This window comes from Anopheles gambiae, chromosome 2 (assembly GCF_943734735.2).
Source record: "Anopheles gambiae chromosome 2, idAnoGambNW_F1_1, whole genome shotgun sequence".
NCBI classification, from domain to species: Eukaryota; Metazoa; Arthropoda; class Insecta; order Diptera; family Culicidae; genus Anopheles; species Anopheles gambiae.
Window position 1 is genome coordinate 99,789,417 of NC_064601.1, and position 20,883 is coordinate 99,810,299.

The 20,883-nt window shown below is 48.0% G+C and overlaps 3 protein-coding genes across 10 annotated transcripts in view; 1 reads left to right on the forward strand and 2 right to left on the reverse strand.

Annotated features, from left to right (window-relative positions):
- Positions 1-20,883, forward strand: part of LOC1276993 (mucin-19) — a 172,396-nt gene that overhangs the window by 80,722 nt on the left and 70,791 nt on the right. The gene's annotated exons all lie outside the window — the stretch shown is intronic.
- LOC1276992 (phospholipid-transporting ATPase ABCA3) lies at positions 1,119-9,013 on the reverse strand. 4 transcript variants are annotated; one of them, XM_061647348.1, is made up of 11 exons: positions 8,874-9,013; positions 6,718-6,950; positions 6,459-6,658; positions 6,122-6,382; positions 5,783-6,037; positions 5,581-5,713; positions 4,141-5,515; positions 3,983-4,068; positions 3,540-3,901; positions 1,613-3,471; positions 1,119-1,537 (listed from the first exon to the last, which is right to left on the reverse strand). In XM_061647348.1, the coding sequence occupies exons 2-11, from the start codon at positions 6,935-6,937 to the stop codon at positions 1,357-1,359; spliced, it is 4,932 nt and encodes a 1,643-aa protein (XP_061503332.1). In that variant the 5' UTR covers positions 6,938-6,950; positions 8,874-9,013; the 3' UTR covers positions 1,119-1,356. The 4 variants fall into 4 exon arrangements, with proteins under 4 accessions (XP_061503332.1, XP_061503331.1, XP_557048.4 ...); XM_061647347.1 differs by having other exon boundaries at positions 6,718-6,960; XM_557048.4 differs by lacking the exon at positions 8,874-9,013 and adding an exon at positions 7,806-8,088.
- LOC5666864 (phospholipid-transporting ATPase ABCA3) lies at positions 9,938-16,448 on the reverse strand. Its single transcript, XM_001688810.2, has 7 exons — positions 16,290-16,448; positions 14,551-15,539; positions 12,966-14,470; positions 12,822-12,895; positions 12,402-12,754; positions 10,444-12,332; positions 9,938-10,366 (listed from the first exon to the last, which is right to left on the reverse strand). Exons 2-7 carry the CDS (start codon positions 15,505-15,507, stop codon positions 10,186-10,188), a joined length of 4,959 nt encoding a protein of 1,652 aa, XP_001688862.2. The 5' UTR covers positions 15,508-15,539; positions 16,290-16,448; the 3' UTR covers positions 9,938-10,185.

Consider the following 20,883-nt stretch of genomic DNA (forward strand, 5'->3'; position numbering starts at 1 on the left):
TTAGTTTGCGTAAATGATACACCCCTGGTTACGTATTTTATGGATGACCTATTACGCCCACCTTGGATATGTAATATGCCAGTTTACTTGCGTCAACACAGCACACTGTGCTGTAGTCAGTCCCCAATGACATGGGTGACGGAAAATGAACGATTATTTGATTGTTTTAAAATCGATTACTTGGGCACCCGGCCCGGCGAGCTAACCGCTTACCATCATAATCGCTACCATGCTGGCATCCTAGCTCCGGTAGCACCGTGTCTGCCATTGACATTGACTGAAATTCAATATTGATTTACGGTGTTGCGCTTTCGTCGATTACACACTTTTCTTCCTTACAGATTTTCAACGCGGTACTGTTTTTCACTAGAAAAACCCGGAAGGATGCATGAATTCACAAACGAAAGCCACCTGTAGCACGGTGAGCCTGAGCTTGAAGCATAAGTAACAGGACACCCAGATGGGGGTCTCCACCGCTCCCTTGCAGTGGATCAAATGCGATTGAATTGGATGGAAAATTTGTTTTATTTTTGCTCCCGTTCCGCATCAATGGTATGCTTTACCAGCTCTGGATTTGTTTTAATTTTACACACTGTTCGAACATCAGAACGCCGATCGCAATACATTTTTCGTTTCCCAGGGATGGGAGCTGAGCATTTCGCGGGGAGTGGCGTCAAAATTGATTAATTTCATTTGCCGTTCGTTTCACTTTGGGTGCCTTTTGTTTCGAAATTAATCACATTCGCAAGCGGTAACGTTGTTAGCGATGCAGCCGTTATGTCGTTCGCCGCGCTGTTGTGTGAAGTTTCATCACACACCTTCCCATTCCTTGCCGTCCTGGTTCATGGATGATTGATGAAAGCAATCCAAAACATGCAACACATTCGTGTCCTGTCATCTTGTCGAACGAGAGACGGAGTGGCCTCGAATCCTTCCTGTTTTTAAAGGGCAAAAGGGATGTAGCCGAGGACGACGATGACTTGTGCAAGGTGATGCTCTTTATCGTTTCGGGGTTACAATCGTTTTCCATGTCGCAAATCCTGGAAGCAATTAGGTTTAAATGTTTCACCTCAATGATCTACCGTTTTTTCAAGTCGAATGAATTCTCTATAATGATCTTACAACGACAAAGACACATTGGTTTATTTTCATAACAACAATCAGGTCACAAGAAAAGAATACTTTACCGCTAGGAACAATACCTTCAAAACCTCACACCCGGCAATGGTAACAATAGATGCTTGGTTGGTTAATCACAATTTGGCTGCTCGCTAATGGCATGTCAGCTCACTGTCGAACTGTCACCCGATTTTGCAAGCCGTGGTTAACGTTTCTTCCCCAACCATGAATACCCCTTTATTCTACAGCTATTTGATATTTGGTGAAAAACAGGAACACCTGCTCGAGCGTCGTTTGCCCGAGCGCGTAGTCCTCGATGCCTAGCCGATGCTTTGACGATTCCATCAAACCAAACATGGCCGACCAACGCTGATTGGTCCGTGCGATGTGGAACGTGAGCGAGTCTTGATACTCTTCCCTGCGGACAAAGCGTTCGAAAGCGAGAAACATTACAAAATTGAACATTGAAACAACCAGTCTCTGTAATACTTACTTCAAAACAGCACCCACAAATTTGCTTGTCACAAATGATTTTACCCGCTCGGCTGCGTCCGGTTCCGTGCGCTTGGTCTTGACCGTGAGCAGGAAACCCTCGGAGAATTTGTTCTTCAGATGTTGCGTCGAGCCGAGACACTTGAATTCCCCGTTCACCATGATGGCGAGCCGCGTACACAGGGCCTCACACTCTTCCATGCTGTGTGACGTCAGCACGATCGATTTGCCCGTGCTGCGTACCTTACAAATGACGTCCCAGAACTGACGTTTCGCTCCCGGATCCATGCCCGTGGTCGGTTCGTCCAGATACACCACCGATGGATTGCCAAGCAGGGCGAGTGCCGTACTGAGCTTCCGCTTGTTGCCTCCACTGTATGCTTTGGTGCGCTTGTCCAGATGCTTGGTAAAGTTCAGCTCTTCCGCCAGCGTAAGTGACACACCATTAATTTCCCTCCTGCGTACGCCACGCATCAGCGCAAAGATGTGCAGCGTCTCCCGGCCCGTTAGGTCCTCCAGCAGCGCGTCAAACTGTGGACAGTAGCCGATGTGTTTGTGCACTCGATTCATGTCCGTGCGCAGATTGATACCGTTTACCCACGCATCACCGCCCGTTATGTTCTCGTCACCGGTCATCATCTTGAAGGTGGACGTCTTCCCGGCCCCATTAATCCCGAGCAGCCCGAAGCACTCCGAGTGACGTACGCCGACCGAGAGTTTGTTAACCGCTACAAACTTGCCATAGTTCTTTGACAGCTCCTTCAGCACCAGATTGTACGATGCCAGCTCACCCGAGCTGCACGCAGCAATGCGGCGTTTCTCCTCTAGCACATCGGAGTCCGTTTCTTCCTGATCGGACGACATCGTAACACCGTTCGCACTCCTGGAGAACAGCTTCTTCGCAACGCGATAGTCCACCAGCAGGATGATCGCGAACGACACTACCCCGATACCGGCAAAGAACAGCAGATTGCGATTGATGCCCGTCTGTTGATCGAAGGTAAATGCGCTCGTACCGCAACACTGGGGCACCAGTGCACACTTCAACGCCTCAGTGCAGAATGTGATCTGCTCGCAGGCCCGCTGGCACAGTGCCTCCCGACCGCCCACCATGTTCAGCGCATTCATGCTCTGCGTCAGCGAGAAGCTCGGGAAGAACAGGAAGATCCACTCGAGCACGTCGGCCACGTCGTCCAGATCGATGCCTTCGAACCGGAGTAGCGAGACAGCAGTGAAGAAGATCGTACCGGAGAGCACGTTCAGGAGCATCATCTTTACAAACCCGGTAGCGGGCACGTGGAACAGGTACGCGAACAAGTACGTTACCGGCAGACTGGAGAAGGCGTAAAGCAGCAGCACCAGCAATACTCGCCCGAGCTGATCGAACGTACTCCAACCGTCCTGCTGGATGATGGCAAGCGTTGCAAGATAGCACAGCGCCGACAGCACGAATATCATATAGTCCCACAGGTAGGAGATCGTCCAGAAGAGGGTCACATTGACGCCGCTCACAAACTGCAGCAGCTTCGCGCGCGTCGTACGCTCCTTGATGTAGAACAGAATGAACAGCGCGGACACGAACGCCATCGCAAAGCCGGTATTGAACGCGAGCTGAAATCCAGCATTCGCACCCGTCTCCAGGCGTTGGAGTTGCGTGTCTAGCCGGTAGGGCAGTGGTTTGTTGCTCACTTGTAGCTCACAGTTCGGGCAGATGGACTGCAGCAGAGCGTTGTAGATCATGTTCACGGCTAGTGGTGCACTATGATAAGCTTTGTTGTTGAACCAGGCAGTACACACGGACCGGTCGAGTGATGCTCCTGCCCAGTAGCGGGTGTTGAATGTCGCAATATCCTGGGATGACTGAAAACAAAGCATCAACACATTAGCAATGTAAGGACAACCTATCTGCAGAATCCAGGTATACTAACCTTGTTCAGTATGAACGTCGTCATATCCTCATCAATCACAATCAACTGATGGACGTTCGGTTCTGTGCGGAATCGATCACGAAAAGCCGCCGTTACCGATTCAAACCCATCGGTCGTTTGCAGCACCGTCAGCGAGCCACTATATCTGTCTAGATTGATCTTAAGCTCGGGTAGATCACGACCGGTGGACGAGTTCAGGAAGATCAGATAGGACAGCAGCACAAACAGGATAGGAATGAGCATCTGCATCGACAGCGTGATCCAGCTGCGAATGGTTGTGAGGAACTTTTTGTAAAACTGCGCATTTATTTGTTGGAACAAACGCCTCGAACCGTCCAGAAGTGTAAGGCCTTCGAGGGAGTCTATAAGAAAAGATGGACACACACAAAGAGAACCATGTTTAATTAACAATTCTTCTTGTCCGAAGATCAAATGTTGCATACATATATCGCTGTTTTCATTCATGTCGATGTATCCACTAGCAGTGTGATTCGTTGTGTTTTCGGCCTGGAACGAGTCACTGCCAGCACTGCAAGCGAGTGTGGGAAGAGAAAATTCAATCAAATCGTTCAATTAACTGTCTACAACACTGCTCACTCACCGCAAAAACACTTCCTCCATCGTTGTAAGCGATATGCCGTAACTGGATATTCCGCAGCTTCGCATCTTATCCTCCAGCTCCTCGAGCATAGGCTGAAACACCTTCAGGTAGTCCTCACGCAGCACAAACGACAGTTCCGTCCCAATGTCCGTGTCAATCCGCACCTCCGGGATGTACTTCTTCAATATCTCAAGCACACGCTTCTTATCACACGTCGGTTCCTTCACGCAGATCAACCGATACCCGGCGCCTAAACTTTTCTTCAGGAAAAACGGAGACCCAATCGCTCGCAGCTTCCCTTCCGCCATAATCGCTATCCGATCGCCCAGTACATCCGCCTCGTCCATGAAGTGTGTGGAAAGGATAACAGTACGGCCAACCTTTTCCTTCTGTATCAAATCCCACAGCGCGCGCCGTGCCGACGGATCCATCCCGGACGTCGGTTCGTCCAGCAGAACCACACGAGAGCCTCCGCACAGCGCAATCCCAACGCCCAGCTTACGCTTCATACCGCCCGAAAGTGTGTGCGACTGGGCGTTCCGCTTGTCCGTCAGCTCTAGCAGGTTCACATACTTTTCAATCTCAGCGGCCGTCTTGTCACCTGGAACGCCCTTCAGCTGGGAGAAAAACTTCAAATGTTCCGCCACAGTTAGCTCGTTGAACAGCACGTTGTGCTGGGGACAGAGGCCCAGCGAAAACCGAACCCCCTCGATGTCCTTCCGGATGTCGTACCCGTTCACCAGCGCCGTACCGGAGGTGGGTGAAAACATGCCCGTCAGCATCGACATGGTCGTCGTTTTGCCGGCCCCATTGTGCCCGAGCAGGACCGTGATGTGTCCATCGAACATGTTCAGATTTAGCCCCTCCACTGCCACCTTCTTGCCGTACACCTTGCGCAAATTGACGATACGCACGCCGGCCCGGTCGATGTTCGGTTCCTGCTCGAAGTAGGGCGAACTTTCCGCCTTCGCCCAATCGCCCGACCCATCCTCGATGCGGTTCCGTTTCCAGAAGTCGCGCGTGAACAGGAAATTCCACGGCTTTGCTACACCGAACTCGCCCGGCATTACCTGCTCGAAGTAGAGCGCAATGGCGAGGTAAAGAAGTGCGTCGACCACGAACATCACCATCACCAGACCGACGCTGAACTCGTCGCCCATAGAGGGAGCGGAGAATAGATTGTGCCACTGCAGCCCAACCTGGTCGGCCTCCAGGCGAATGATGTTCATGATGCCGAACGACATGGCAGTGTTGGAGAGCAAGCTGGACGCCACCTTGCTGCCCATCGCCATTTCGTCGTAGTTCTGGACGGCAATGTTGAACGGGATGGCAAACAGAAACCACATTAGTCCGGCGATTCCAGCTGCAGTGTTGGCTTTTGAGGGGAAAAAAAAGATAATTAATCTTTGCACAATTAGAACAACCAAACGCAATGCTTACCTTTGTTAAAGAACACGCTCATCATGAAGCAGAAGCAAATCGTCACCAAAATGTAGGACAGGAAGAAAAACCACAGCACCGACCAGTCGGCGTACTCAATCACGGATAAGTCAGTGTTTGGAGTTAAATTTGCCTACAATAATTAAACGATTCATTAGCACTTCAACCAACCAATTTGCTATAAAACGAAGACGTAACTTACACTAATCAGAAATATTAGCAGCGAGATGGTAATCAGTAGCAGCACCAGACACCGCACGAACCACGCCGTCCAGTGCAGCCAGTTCGGCAGACCCATAATTTTCATCGCCTCCTTCAGCTGCTTCTCCTTCTCGATCGTGATAAACTTTACCGTATTGATGCAGGTGTAGAAGAACGATATCAGTATAATCATTGGCAGCAATCGTTCCATTGCTACGAGCACCAAATCCTCGTAGTACGGTGGATAGGGAAAGCGCTGAAAGTGGGAAATTGGTGAGTTCATGCTTTATAGCTATTGCGCACTATCTCGGATTTCCCCAAATCCATTCCAATGACTCACCCGCAGTGACACATCAGGGAGATCGTAATCGGCCCGCTGCCGTCGAATGAAGGTACGCGAAATGGCGGCCTGCAGGGTGAGAAAACCTTCCCGCCAATAGTTGGGACTGCCACCGTCCGATTGGTTGGCGTTGCGCAGTCCCTGGACGAACGGGACGACCATGAAGTTGGTGCGCCAGTTTCCGAACGTCCAGCCAGTGAATCGTAACTCGCCCGGAAGACGAATAGCGTATCGTAGCTTTTGCGGTAGATCGGTGATGTTCTACCAATGATCGATTAGTGAGAGAGTCAGCAATAGGGACATCAATTCCAAACGTATACAACACCCTGATACTTACTGTGTAACTGTCGGGAAACTCTATTCCACCGATGTAGTTGCGCTGCATCAGTAGACTCTCCAGCTCACGAGCATTTGGCAATGGTACTAGTGACACTGCTCTTGTATTTGTAATCTCCTCCTTCAACGCATCATCCAGCAACTGCTGGAGTATCGCATTTTGTGGCGAATAGGCAAGGCTGAGTGTTACGGGTGGGAAAGCTGCATAAAAACACCAAACTATTGTAAAAGTTCACAAACACCCAGCATGTCTTGCTTACCGGTGTCTAGATCACGCAGTGATCCAATCGGCAAGCGCTCGAAGATGGTTGGCGTTAGCACCTGTTCCGGATCGACCAGACCACGGACCACTATTAACATCGCGCAGCAAAACACCGGTATGAGGATCTCGAACAGCGTCTGTATGTAGTGGCGCTTCTGTATGATCCAGTTCTTCCACAGCAGCAACACAAACTTGTTCCAGCGCGAGGTAGACGCCATGATGGAAGGATATCTGAAGAGAGCTATAAAACAGAGGGAAATGGATTTTTGGGACTGCGTGCCGCTCACTACCAGCTTGTGTGGCTTCAAGATCTAAAGTCACACCTTCTCACAATGGTGGCGATGTTTTTGAAACACCTATTAGTGCGATGAATTGTCTTATCACACTTCTATCACAATTGCATCTTATCGCGCAATGTGCTATTGACCGAAGCAAGAAAAAAAGTCGACTCGTTTGAACAGTAATTTATCTGCAATAGCGTTTTCTATAGATAAACAGTTCGATGATGACGTTAGCAGACGTTACAAAAAATGATTCACAATGTGTGCGTATAAACACACAGCAAATATGGGAAAAGTTAGTTTTTCAGAATACTCCATTGTTCCTGGTGCAGACTATACAAACACCGGTTCATTCATTGCGCATAATGCTGGTTAATAAATGTAAACAGTTTGCCTCTTTTTCATCAGTTAATAGCACCACAGACACTAGCGTACAATAGCGTATTCCAATTTTCCGGTACATAAACACGGGACAAAACATTATGCCAGCATTATGTTTCATTTGACCGTTTCACACTGATTTCGTTTGCCTCTGGGTGAATCATTCACAGCACTGTTGTGTGAGTGTGCGCGTGTTGCCGAAAATGATAACACGACACGCGGCTTATCAAGTCCAGCATCACGCCCAACATATGGACCCATCGCAATAGCAAAGGGTAATTAATTCGCGTAGGGTTACGCGTAAAACAAACCGCTTGATTATCTCTTATCGCGTGTTTGTTTAATCGCACACAAACGCACATAATTTGCAGCATAGAAAAGGTTTAGCAGACGCTACGGTCAATATGAAACAAATGGACCATACCTTGTGCATGTGCGTCACAAATCCAGCAACCTCGATCACGTTACTACTTCCCGCGACTGGAATTGTGCTTTAGTGGAATTCTTCCTTTTTATGTTCACCTCTACAAACAAGTTATGAATGACTGTACCGCGAACTGCTCCCCAACCAAGTACACTATTCTAAGGAATGCTACACGCACATTCTACTCCGCAACTGGCCCCAATCCCCCACTCAAGCCACGCAAGACGCACCGACGGCAACGACCAGCACGATCCGCACGTCCACGCTGTACTGATTGTGTGTCGGATCAATTTGAGCCACTCGCTCGGTCGGACGGTCGGTCGGCTCCACCGCCGGCCCGACGAATGTTTATCAACAAATCGCCACTACCAATACTAGCGTGCGCGCTACTAATGGCACAAGTGGCCGTGTCTGCGCGACCATTACTAAGCACTTATTCACTGTTCACTTCACTTCCTTTCGGCGCGTGCTTTCCCACGCATGACGCCGAAGGTGTTTTTGCTTTGCGTGCGACCTTACCGGCAGGCGTGTGGAAGTTTCGGGGCTGATAAAAAGTCCGCTCCATCCAGAGCTTCGACAAATCACCTTAGCGAGACGATGTTGTTATAAAACGACGTGTCCTTTTCATCCCCACCCCGGACATTCGTCGGTGGTGACCCTTTTTGTTTATTGATTTCTTGATGTGAAAATCGATATCAACCCTTTCTAGTTCAACGCGCCCGAGGCCGTCTGGCGAACATTAGTTTGTCGTTTGGCGTAACGTCATAAAAAATAACACTTTGTCCACGTCAGACAGCAGTGTATGTATGTGTATTATTCACTGCACGTCGCCCGGTTGACGTGGGAGGGAGGGATATTAAAACACGTGAATTTATTACCCCCCCGCCTATTCATGGGGCTCCGGGGTGGCCTGTTGAGTTTCTACACACACACACACTCACACACACACACACACACTACGTACGATAATTACTAATTGAACAGCAACAGTGTGATGTATTCTAGAATATGGCACCTAGAAATAAGGGTAACACCCTCGCAGTATGCTAAATATTTTATACTACTCACACTTATTGCTTTCCACTGTAACTTCCAATGTCCGTTCGTAGACCTTTGACGCATGGTGATCTTTTATTAAAAGCCCGAATCATTCTCTTCTCATTACAGGTAAGCTGGCGGGGTAGCACTCGAAATATTGACGGCAAAAATTCGTCGTTCGTAAGTAGCAGCTCTTGGTTTAATCAATCGAATTTGACTGATAATACTAAACGATTACACTCCGGTGCACACAATTGGGGTGGTTCAATTTTGGCTTTGTTTACATATTCACTGCAATTTATTGTACGGCCTACTAGCATCAATATTGTGTTGTGTTTTCAACTAAACTAGCTACATTGGCTACTAGAGTAAACGTACCAAGCGTATCAATCGATAGGTGGATGACAGTTCAGTTAAAAGCACGCCGTTCTGTTGAAAATCTGATTCATGAAAACCCATGGAATATTCTACTGGGAAAACAGATCAACAATTAACAAGCAAACACACATTTTCATGTGAAGTATTTACCTTTTTTCATGGTTCAATTTCACTTACAAGTTTATGTTAAATTTCTGAATCTAATTCTGAATTCTAGATCGTTTCCGATATTTGCAAAGAATTTAATCCAGATTATGGAACAATGCCGATTGCGGAATGTATGGTACGGAGTGCAAACGATCCAAACATACTAGCATGCTCATAGAGAGCAACTATATTCTGATTCAAAGGAATGTGAGAACGGTAGCAATACGCCACAGACCTTACAAATTTCAATTTTCTCTAATTGTGTAAACCTATTCGGTTGAAGCAGAATTAAACATGTAAAGAGCTGAAGGGGATTCATCCGGTTTAAGAGAACATGTGTTCATCACGGCATCCAACTTAAAATAATGAATTAAACATGAAAAACGATTGAGGAATATATCTGTTCATGAATCTGTTAACATTTCCGTTGAAATTCAATTGAGATAGAAACCTACACTCCGGAGTAGTTTATGATTCTGGAACCGATTTGGACATACTTCCTTGAACCGATTCTTTAACAGTTTGGAGCTAGAAGTAATCGATGAAAACTTTGTTGTAAACTTAGAATCTTCTTTGTCGCAACTTACATAACTCTGAACTCGTTTTATTTTACAATTATTATAAATTACAAATCTTACACACTAATCTTTTACTACAACTTGTATGCTCAATTTATCTGCATAATAAGTTAACTTAAGAATCTCAATGTCGTCATTACAAAAACCCTGTAAACCCCAAAATGTCCCCCAATTTATCGTGTCTGCCCAGGCACTTCTTAACTAGCAAGAAGTACCGCAGCCACTTGGCCCTGCAGATCTCACTCGGTAACTCGCTGATATTTGGTAAAGAATAGGAACACCTGTTCCAGCGACGTTTGGCCGAGTGCGTAGTCCTCGATTTCCAGCTCTTGCTTCGAGCTTTCCATCAGGCCAAACATCTGGGACCATTTCAGATCCGTTACCGGTATGTGGAAGGTGAGAGAATCTTCGTACTCCTCCCTGGAAAGAAGGAATATAAAAAAAAACATTGAGCAAGAGCGTTCCCGACTGGCATTTACCAAGAAACAAACACTTACTTCAGCACGGCTCCGCTGAAGCGACTCATCACAAAGTCTTTTACACCGGCGACTCGTTTCTGCTGTGCATCGGTCGACCCGCGAGCCACCTTCACCGTGAGCAGGAATCCTTTGGAGAATTTGTTCTTCAGATGTTGCGTCGAGCCGAGACATTTGAACTCGCCGTTCACCATAATGGCCAGTCGCGTACACAGTGCCTCACACTCTTCCATGCTGTGTGATGTCAGCACAATCGATTTGCCCGTGCTGCGTACCTTACAAATAACATCCCAGAACTGACGCTTCGCTCCCGGATCCATGCCCGTGGTCGGTTCGTCCAGATACACCACCGACGGATTGCCAAGCAGGGCGAGTGCAGTACTGAGTTTCCGCTTATTGCCTCCACTGTACGCTTTCGTGCGCTTGTCCAGATGCTTGGTAAAGTTCAGCTCTTCCGCCAGAATGTAGGACACATTCTTCACCTCCTGCTTGCGTACACCTCGCAGCAGTGCAAATATGCGCAACGTTTCCCGGCCCGTCAGATCCTCCAGCAGCGCGTCAAACTGCGGACAGTAGCCAATCTGCCGATGCGCTCGATTCATGTCCTCCCGCAAGCTGATCCCCTTGACCCAAGCATTACCGGACGAAATTTCCTCATCGCCCGTCATCATTTTGAACGTCGTTGTCTTGCCAGCGCCGTTGATGCCGAGCAGCCCAAAGCACTCGGAATGATTGATGCCGATTGACAGGTTGTTTACCGCCTGGAAGTTGCCGTAGTACTTTGTAACGTCGCGCAACAGCAAATTGTGCCCGTCGATGTCCGCCCGGCTGAGATTCGCTATACGGCGCTTTTCTTCCAGCACGTCCGAGTCCTGTTCCGAGCCCACTGTGCCCTGTGGTCCCGCTGGGCTCGCCGAACCTTTTGGTTTTCGCTTGAACAACCGTTGCAGTACACCATACTCCAGCATAAACAGCAGTGAAAAGGAAACGGTTCCAATCAGCACACAAAACAGCAGATTGCGAATGATGCCTACGTTGCCGAAGGAGAACACCTCCAAATCGCAACAGCGTGCATCTACCGAGCACAGATCGTCGACGACACACTGCGGTCCGAGCAGGTCGCAGAACTTTTTGCACGAAGAGGCCGTGCTGGACGCCGCATTTAGATTGTTCAACCCATGGCTAAGTACAAAGTTCGGGAAGAACATAAACACCCACTCGAGCCCTTCGGCTACCTCCACCAGATCGATACCGTCAAACTTGAGCACGTTGACGGCGGTGAAGAAGATTGCGCCCGAAAGCACGTTCACGAACATCATGCGCACGAATCCGGTGGCGGAAACGCTAAACAGGAACGAGAACAGATACGTTACGGGGAGCGTGGCGTAGCCGAAGAATAAGAGCAGTAGGAACGCACGTCCAAGCTCCTCGAACGTTGACCAGCCCTCCTCCTGGAAGATGGCCACCGTCGCGATGTACACCAAACTGTTCAGCACGAACAGCGTAAAGTCCCACATGAACGCCAGCAGCCAGAACATCGTCACATTGGTACCGCTGACGAACTGCAGCAGCTTGGCGCGCGAAGTACGCTCCTTGATGTAGAACATGATATACAGGGCGGCCACGAACGCCATCGCAAAGCCAGTGTTAAACGCGAGCTGGAATCCAGCGTTCAGCCCTGTGTTGAGCTTCTTTAGTTGCGTGTCCAACCGGTACGGAAGTGGTTTGTTGATCACATGCAGTTGGCATTCCGTGCACTGGGCTTGCAAGATGGCGCTGTACACTAGATTCAGTGCGAGCGGGGCCGTGTGGAATGCCTTATTGTTGAACCAGCCAACGTACGGTGCGCCCGAGCGGATGGTAGCACCCACAAAGTATCGGGTGTTCACTGCGGCAATGTCCTCGATGGACTGGAAATACACACGCAATCAGTACACGATCGCGATCATATGAGCATGGGGAAGGGATGTTCAGCTTACCTTGCGCACAATGTACTCTGTCATGTCCTCGTCGATAGTGACCAGTTCGCCGCGGTCAGTAAACATGTTCTGGAATGCTTCAACCCTTGCCGTTTCACCACCGGCACGCTCAAGTACGGTGATTGCCTTCTCGTAGGAATCGATCGTTATTTCCAGCGCGGGCAAATCTTTGCCCGCCGAAATGCTCCGCGTTATGATGAACGTCATGCAGACGAAAAATATCGGTATGACAAACATCATGACCAGCTGAACCCAAGCGCGAATGGACGAGAGGTATTTCTTCAGCAGCTGGGCCTGTATCTGGTTGAACAGGAGCTCCTTACCAGTCAGCAGGTGCAGACGATCCAATGCATCTGATGGGGAAAGTTATACATTAGCCTGATACTTATAAGAATTAGTTGTACACATTATCATACTTACATTCGGAACTGCCTGTCTCAACAACGGTGCCATTGGTATGGGTTCCTGTTTCGTCGAAACTGTCACTACCAGCCCTGCGAAAACAAGATATCAAGATTTTACCCATAACATTCAAACAGTCGTCAAGATTCCCCAAAAACTTACTTCAAGAACACTTCCTCCATCGTTGTGAGCGATATGCCGTAGCTAGTAATGCCGCAGCTCGCCATCTGCTGCTCAATATCCTCCAGCAGTCGCTGGAACACGTCCAGATAGTCCTCCTTCAATATAAACGACAGCTCCGACCCAATGTCCGTGTCGATCGTCACGTCCGGGATGTATTTTCTCAGTATGCCCAATAGTCGCTGCTTATCACACCTCGCATCCTTCACGCAGATCAACCGATATCCAACACCGAATGTTTTCTTCAGGAAAAATGGTGATCCAACCGCTTTCAGTTTACCCTCCGCCATGATCGCTATCCGATCGCCGAGCACATCAGCCTCGTCCATAAAGTGCGTGGAAAGGAGCATCGTACGGTTTTGTTTTTCCTTTTGCAATAAATTCCACAATGCGCGCCTTGCCGACGGATCCATTCCCGACGTAGGTTCATCGAGCAGTACCACCTTAGATCCACCGCACAGTGCCATACCGACGGCAAGCTTGCGTTTCATACCACCGGATAACGTTTGGGATTGTGCGTTACGCTTGTCCGTCAACTCGAGCAGCTTCAGATAACGATCAATCTCTCCACTGACCGCCTCCGTTGGAACACCCTTCAGACGGGAGAAGAACTTCAAATGCTCGTCCACCGTCATCTCGTCGAACAGTACATTGTGCTGCGGGCACAATCCCAGCGACGATCGTACACCATCGATATCAGTGCGTATGTCGTGTCCGTTGATCAGTGCCGTACCAGAAGTGGGTGCAAACACGCCCGTCAGCATCGACATCGTCGTCGTCTTGCCCGCTCCATTGTGACCAAGTAGGACAGAGATTTGGTTCTCGTACATCCGCAAGTTCAACCCATCCACAGCCGCCTTATTACCTTTGTATACCTTGCGTAGCTGTTTGATCTCAACACCGGCATACCCTGCCGGATCCTGCTCGATGTACCGGGACTCGGTTGAGCCGTTTGCTTGAAACAACGTGTCGCGCGAAGGCGTCTGCGTTCGAACCCAGAACTCCTTCGTGAACGGGAAATACCACGGCCTTGCTATGCCAAACTCTCCCGGCATGATCTGCTCAATGTACAGCGCAATCAACAGGTAGATGACGGCATCTACCAGCAGCATTATAATGATCAGGCCCACATTAAACCCATCATCGATGGTGGCCGGTTCGAAGAGATTTGACCACCGCAAACCGACCGCAGTTGCTTCGAGCCGCACGGTCAAAAACATTGCCAGTGACATGCCCGAGTTCGATAGCAGACACATGCCCAGCTTGGCACCCGTGCCCATCTCGTCGTAGTTCTGCTGGCTCACGTTGAACGGCAGCTGCGTGACAAACCAAAGCAACCCGGCAATACCAGCGGCCGTGTTCGCCTTGCTGAAGAACACACTGATCATGAAGCAGAAGCAGATCGTGCTGATGCTGTACACGAAGAAGAACACCCAAATCAGCGTCCAATCGGAGTTCTCAAAGATGGCAGCCGAACTGAAGGGGACCTATTGTAACAAGATGTAGAATTAGTACCTGTTTCCATGGCAACTCAATTTACAACCGACGCGACGCAAAAACAACTTACGCAGAGCAGTATCGTGATAAGCGATAGCGAAACCGTCAGCAGGATGAGACACTTCACGAACCACGCCGACCAGTGCAGCCAGTTCGACAGGCCCATAATCTTCATCGCCTCCTTCAGCTGCTTCTCCTTCTCGATCGTGATGTACTTGACCGTGTTGATGCAGGTGTAGAAGAACGATATGACGATGATGAGGGCCAGCAGCTGCTGCAGCGCCTCCAGGATCGCATCGTCGTAGTACGGCGGGTACGGATAGCGCTGCACGTGCACGGTCGGTAGGTCGACTCCGGGCAGGCGGCGTCCCAGTAGTGCCCTCGATATCGCACCCTGTATGCCCAGGAATCCTTCGCTGTAGTAGCTCGGTGAGCCACCATCGTCCAGCAGAGGGTTGCGAAGGCGCGGGGAAAACGGTACCACCAGCAGGTTCGTTACCCAGTTGGAAAACTGAAACTCATCGTCGCGCAGCTCCGCCGGGTAGCGTACAGCGAACGTTAAGTTATCCGTCGGCACACCGTTTGCCGCTGTCCAGCTTGCCCAACTGTCGTCAAACTCTACCCCAGCCAGGAAAGATGACTCTGCCAGCACACTTTCCATCTCCCGAGCATCCGCGAACGAGGCATAGGTTAGGCGTGCCTTCGGGTCATTTGCATTCAACGCTCGAACCGCTTCCTGTACGACCGCTTCGAGCAGATCATTGCGGGGCGAGTAGGCTATCTTGAATTCAAAGTTTTTCGCCTCGGCCAACTTTTCCAAATGTGTCAGACGATCGGTTTCGAGCGGTTTAAACACCGAATTGCTGTCGATAAACTCCGGATCGACGAGACCGCGCACGAGCAGCAGTATGGAGCAGCACAGGACCGGGATCAGTATTTCGAACAGCGTTTGAATGTAGTGCCGCTTCTGCAGGATCCAGTTCTTCCAGAGGAGAAGCACAAACTTCTCCCAGTTGCTCGTCGCCATTTGTCGTGTTTTTCGCTCCAGATATCGCAACACTGTAAGCATTTATTGGATGGGAAAGTGAATGATGAAGGCTTGCAGTTAGAAGGGTGTGACCGTACAATCGGGTGCGTCTTATCGCATGACAGCGTGTGGGGCACGGTGTCTTGTGACTGATTGCAATAATTTGTCTATGAGCTGTTCGTTACGAGTGAGCATATTTCAAGTGCAATTTTGTGAGCTATTTGATATAATCGATGAGTAACCAAGTATCAGAAGATCAGTTATATTTACACCATTCATAACTATCTTGCTACCAACAAGTACATTAAAGACATTGAATGTTTGTCTGTCACAACTCATGCAGCAAAGAGTTAACGGAAAATCTCAACATCCCCATCAAGCAACACATTTTAGTACACACATCACTTGTTGCCACATAGTCTTTATTGTACTTGAACTAAAACTTCAACTGAACAATAAACGAGACACCTAAAAAACTGACACATTGAAACACCTTACTGTTTAAGAATCACTGTTTTGCTTGAATACCCTTGGTAATACTGAACCAACTGAAGTTGCAATAGTCTTTATTCCCTGAATTTATCATACAGGCATTTTGATTATTAAAAAGCGAGTTTAAAATTAAAGTTCACTTCACAGTCTGTTGGGGGACTTCTTGATGTCCAAAAAACTGAAACTACTCAACCCCACTTCACAAGCTTTCAAAACTTCTCAACAAACATAGTCCACAACGGGTATCACATTACATCTATCGACCACCGGCTTCTATGCACTCTACAAACCTTGAAAACTCGCAACCACAGCACTATACTACTGCTACTGCCCGTACACTCTTGCTTAACCGTTCCGCAAAGGGGATGCACCTGCCGGAAGCGTTCGTTTCGTTGTGACTAACGGCGATGCTCGTGGCGCGCCTTTTCTTATAACAACCCCATCAACGGCCCATCCATTGACGAACGTGCTTATCAGTGGTGCGATAATCAATTGTCTTCGCTTTATCTGTACGTGTGTGTGAGTAAGTGTCTGTGCAAAAGCTATCAAAACCCATAGAATGTTCCACCTGTACACCGCTCGCACAGGAAATTGGTGCCCTTCCGGCAATCATCAACCCAGCATACCCTTCCGAGGGAAAAAATTTAAGCGCGAGCACAATCTCCCACACAACCAATACAGCGTTGTCCACCGCCGGCGATAAGATAAAACCCGGCCCCGAATGTGGATGCTCCCCACGATTGAGTCATTCTGCCTGCGGCCAGACACGCTACCATTTGAGGGAGGGAGCCTTTACGACCCAATAAACGCGCGCGCCCCGAAAGCACACGCCTTCGTGGGATGATACACGCCGTTGGGGTTTCGCGTGCTATACCCAAGCAGAAGTGTGTTTTCCCGTTGCAAAGATTAGGGTTGGTTGTAGCCAGTTCGCACATTACTGTCGCCCGATGCGCTTCGAGAAAAAAAGGTGGCCGGATTGATAAGAGCTGCTGACCATCGATTGTTTACCACAGGATCGGAAATCGGAGCGATAGATAAGCGAAGGTGCGCTTTGGGAACCTTCTTTGAGACCACTTTGTACAGCATCGCCATGAAAAGTGGCAACTCATTGGCCTGGGTTGGCATAAAATTTGCACCGTAATGCTCTCATCATTCTTCACTGTTGAAACGATACGACGCGTCATTGGGACCGCATGTGACTAGCGGCAGCGGCTGAGCGTTAGAAACGTGAAGTTGATGATAATGAAGGAGAGGGCCGCACAAATCACAACTCGCCGTGTGGCACTGCTCGGTTTTATCGGTCACCGGAAACGGATGAAGTAATTTGAGAACACCGATCGTTTAATCTCGATTGCGAGCAGCGAAAGTTCTCGGCGGATATACATACTAACAGTGAGGGCGTTTTTTACTGTTTTTGACATATTTCCATTTTAAGTTCTGTTTACTTTGCCGAGTAAAATCTAGTAGCTATAATGCAAAGCGTCAATGGCTTAGCAGTTAGTATTGGATAATACAAAATAATTTGTGCCAGTTATAGGGCTACGGACCGAAATTTCAAGGCTCATCTTAAACCCCTTCCTAGCATCCCATTGTGAGATGGACGGCTCCTGACCACAATAGACGGCTCCTAGGTGTGGTCAGTAACTTTTGAGCAACTACTATTTGGCCTATATCTAAAATTAAACCCATGCCAGTCCAGGAAGTAATCACGAACCCATATCAACCATAGAATTGAAATTGAATCCTTACTGGTCCTGAAAATGCTCATGAATCCATACTGGTTCTTTATTCTGGTCTTGAAACTATTCCTTGCATTCCTTGAAATACCTTGAAGGCTTATTAAGCACGCTACAAGTCAAAGTGGGTATAATATACAGGTGGGCTTGTAGCTCTTCTCGCCAAACAATAGTGATAAACTAGTGATGAGCTTTGATAGGTCTAGGGACGTTTTTACATTGTACCGACTACACTATACACTGTCTGCAAGTGGCTATTAAAAAAACTTTTTCACCTTCTTTTAGAATCAAAATCAGTTCAGGCCAGTTATAGAACACAATATTAGTACTTTACGACGTCACAAAGCAATTCAAATGCACACTGTTAAACAATACTCAATAACATACTCACTCACACCATCAAGCAATCGTCCCTCCGTGTGGCAAACCGTTTTATAGCTTTTCTACAGTGTAGTTGTCAATTCGTTTGGAATAAACCCACATCTAAAATTTCATTCAAAGAAAACCTTTATAAACGGTAATTGAATTTTAATTTATTCGCGGAACTATTCACCATTCTTTCAACCCAAATGCATAATTACCTGTGTTTGTTCCTAAAAGCATAATAATTTAAATTTTCCACACACAATATAGTACAAAATAAGTAGCATCAGTACCACAATTGACCCATTTCCTAGTTATTGTTCCTCCTCCACTTTCAACGAATGTTAATTCCAACCAAACAATACTGTTGTCGCAAACGTGTAACGCAAATTTAACACACCGCTACCGGCGTGCAAACAAAATATTAATTTATCTTCAATCGCATGCAGCTAAAGTGAAAATGAAAACGAAATCGATGCGCATCTGCTGAACGCGTTGACTGCAAACAACAGCTTTTTCGCAAACAAGGGGATTCACCAAAACCTGCCGAGTGCAACGAACACACCAGACGGATAAGCGGTGGGGCACCGGGCAGTAGCGTGAAATCAAATATTTTCCCATCGCCAACACCAACACCACAACCGTTGGAATGGTCGAGTATAATTATGCAATCTCACGCGCGTGTCCTTGGCTTCAGCTAAACCATTTTATAGGTATTGTTTTTTGGGCTTTAGCTCCAGCGTTTAGCTTTTTCGTCTTTTTTTCTATTAAACAACAAACTCACCACCACTTACCGCACATAATTTACGCATGAACCGCCAATGGTCCAATCCCTACACAATGGTTCCTTTTCTAGTGTGCGCTCTAAAATGCCGCACCGTGTGGCACACGTGAGGCTCCAGACCGGCACATCAATGATGCAATGCAATTGATTCATCACACAGGCCCACACAAACACACACAGATACACAGGCTTTTCGACACCTCTTCTTAACCAAAGCCATCCCGTGGCCATCGGGTCGAAACGGAAGTCGAAGGAGGGATGCAATGCAATTTTCAATAATAGAATAATCAAGCTGAGAAATTCTGCATCCCACCGGCTTCGGTTCGGTTTCTGTTTGCACGGCGAATGTTTGCTTCGCTCGCTTATCAGTATTCGCACGAGTGCACCACCGAACGGAAGTCCTTACTGTCAAACGAGCCGTACAATCACCACACACACACCCATACATAAGGAGAGAGAGAGAGTGTATGTGTGAGGCCAGGCACAGGTGTGCCTGGATAGTTGCAATCCGTACCGGAAACACGGCCTGTCTGCTTCCGGCAACCGGATCTTTGCCGACATGTTCCGGCACACAAATCGATCGGTGCATGTGTATGTGTGTGTGTGTGTGTGTGTGTGTGTGTGTGTGTGTTTGTGTGTGATCGGGGCACTAAATACGATAAGGTAGCCCCGGTTCTGCACGGCCGGATTGTTTGTACGTGGGTGTTAGACTGCATCTGAGCGCCCAGCTCTTTTTGAAAATGGCTTATGGAGTGCAGGTTTTTTTGTGTATGTCCTGTTGTTCCTTCCCGTGTATGGAGGCTGCCTTTTAAGTGCATAACTGGGGCAGCCTTTAGTGGATGGGTACTTTCGACTGGGAATACTAAAAACTCCTCCCCGCTTTTCACAATGCCACAAACTTAAATGCAGCTTTAAAAGTGTCTGGCAAAGAAAAAAAAAAGAAAAGGCGTCCCTTACTAATGGACCATTCAGCATCGCCGTTCAGGATGGTTTGCTTCCCATTTGCACGCGTGTTGGAGAACTTTCCTCGTTTACTGCTGAGAGGATTTATGACCTATCGTACGTGCCTTAAAGCTTGCGCTGGGTAAAATAACATCCAAAGGAACTGAACGGTTAAAGCTGGTTCGAAGTGGTTTTTTTTTGCGTTCGTTTGCTTTATTGCTCAGATCACAAACGCCCCACCGTACTTGGTGTGACTCATCGCCGATATGGAATGTGGTCCTATTTGACTCATCGATGATTAAGCGGCAGCTGATCAATGATATTGAGCTTGTATTTATGCACTGCATTGACGCAGATATCGGGCATGCAATCTAGTGCACTATGTTTGTTTGCAACGAGCATGGCCACCGATTACCTGAGAGGCATCAATTCTTTACAATAGAAGAGCTTTTAATTACCGTAATGCACACATCTGGATGTGGAAAAAGATTTCACAGAATTTTGGTTACTTTTTTCCTCATTCATCATGCAATACAATGTTTGCCTCATATGTTGAATAAAAGCACACAAAAAAGGTAATTCACTGGAAATCATCGATCGATGACACTGAGGCTCCACGTGCAATATTCTCTTTTACATTTTGTTTTAAATGTTTTATCGATCCGTATGTCGTGTACTTTTATTCTAATCTCCCATCCAGCCGCGCACTATCAATGCACTCCGGTCAGAAATATCGGCAATCGATATGGTATTCTATACCACGTCACAGTGCCAACCACTCTCCCCTTTATTAGCACCAATATAGCCTCCTGCCCCCCCATCCTGCAACATCGTCACAGACAAAGGCTGCTTTATCTTTATCACCGCACGCCGGCACATCGCATCGCGCAGTATCGCTCTCAGCCACATTCCCTGGTGCAATAAATACATGCACATTGCTGCTGTGATAAAGCTGCTGCGCCCGGTATGCAATCTAGTTGTAATGGATTTTATGACAAACCGAATATTATGTACCTAGCCCGGATCAGGGATGGTTGAAAAGAGGGGGAAAATTGGATG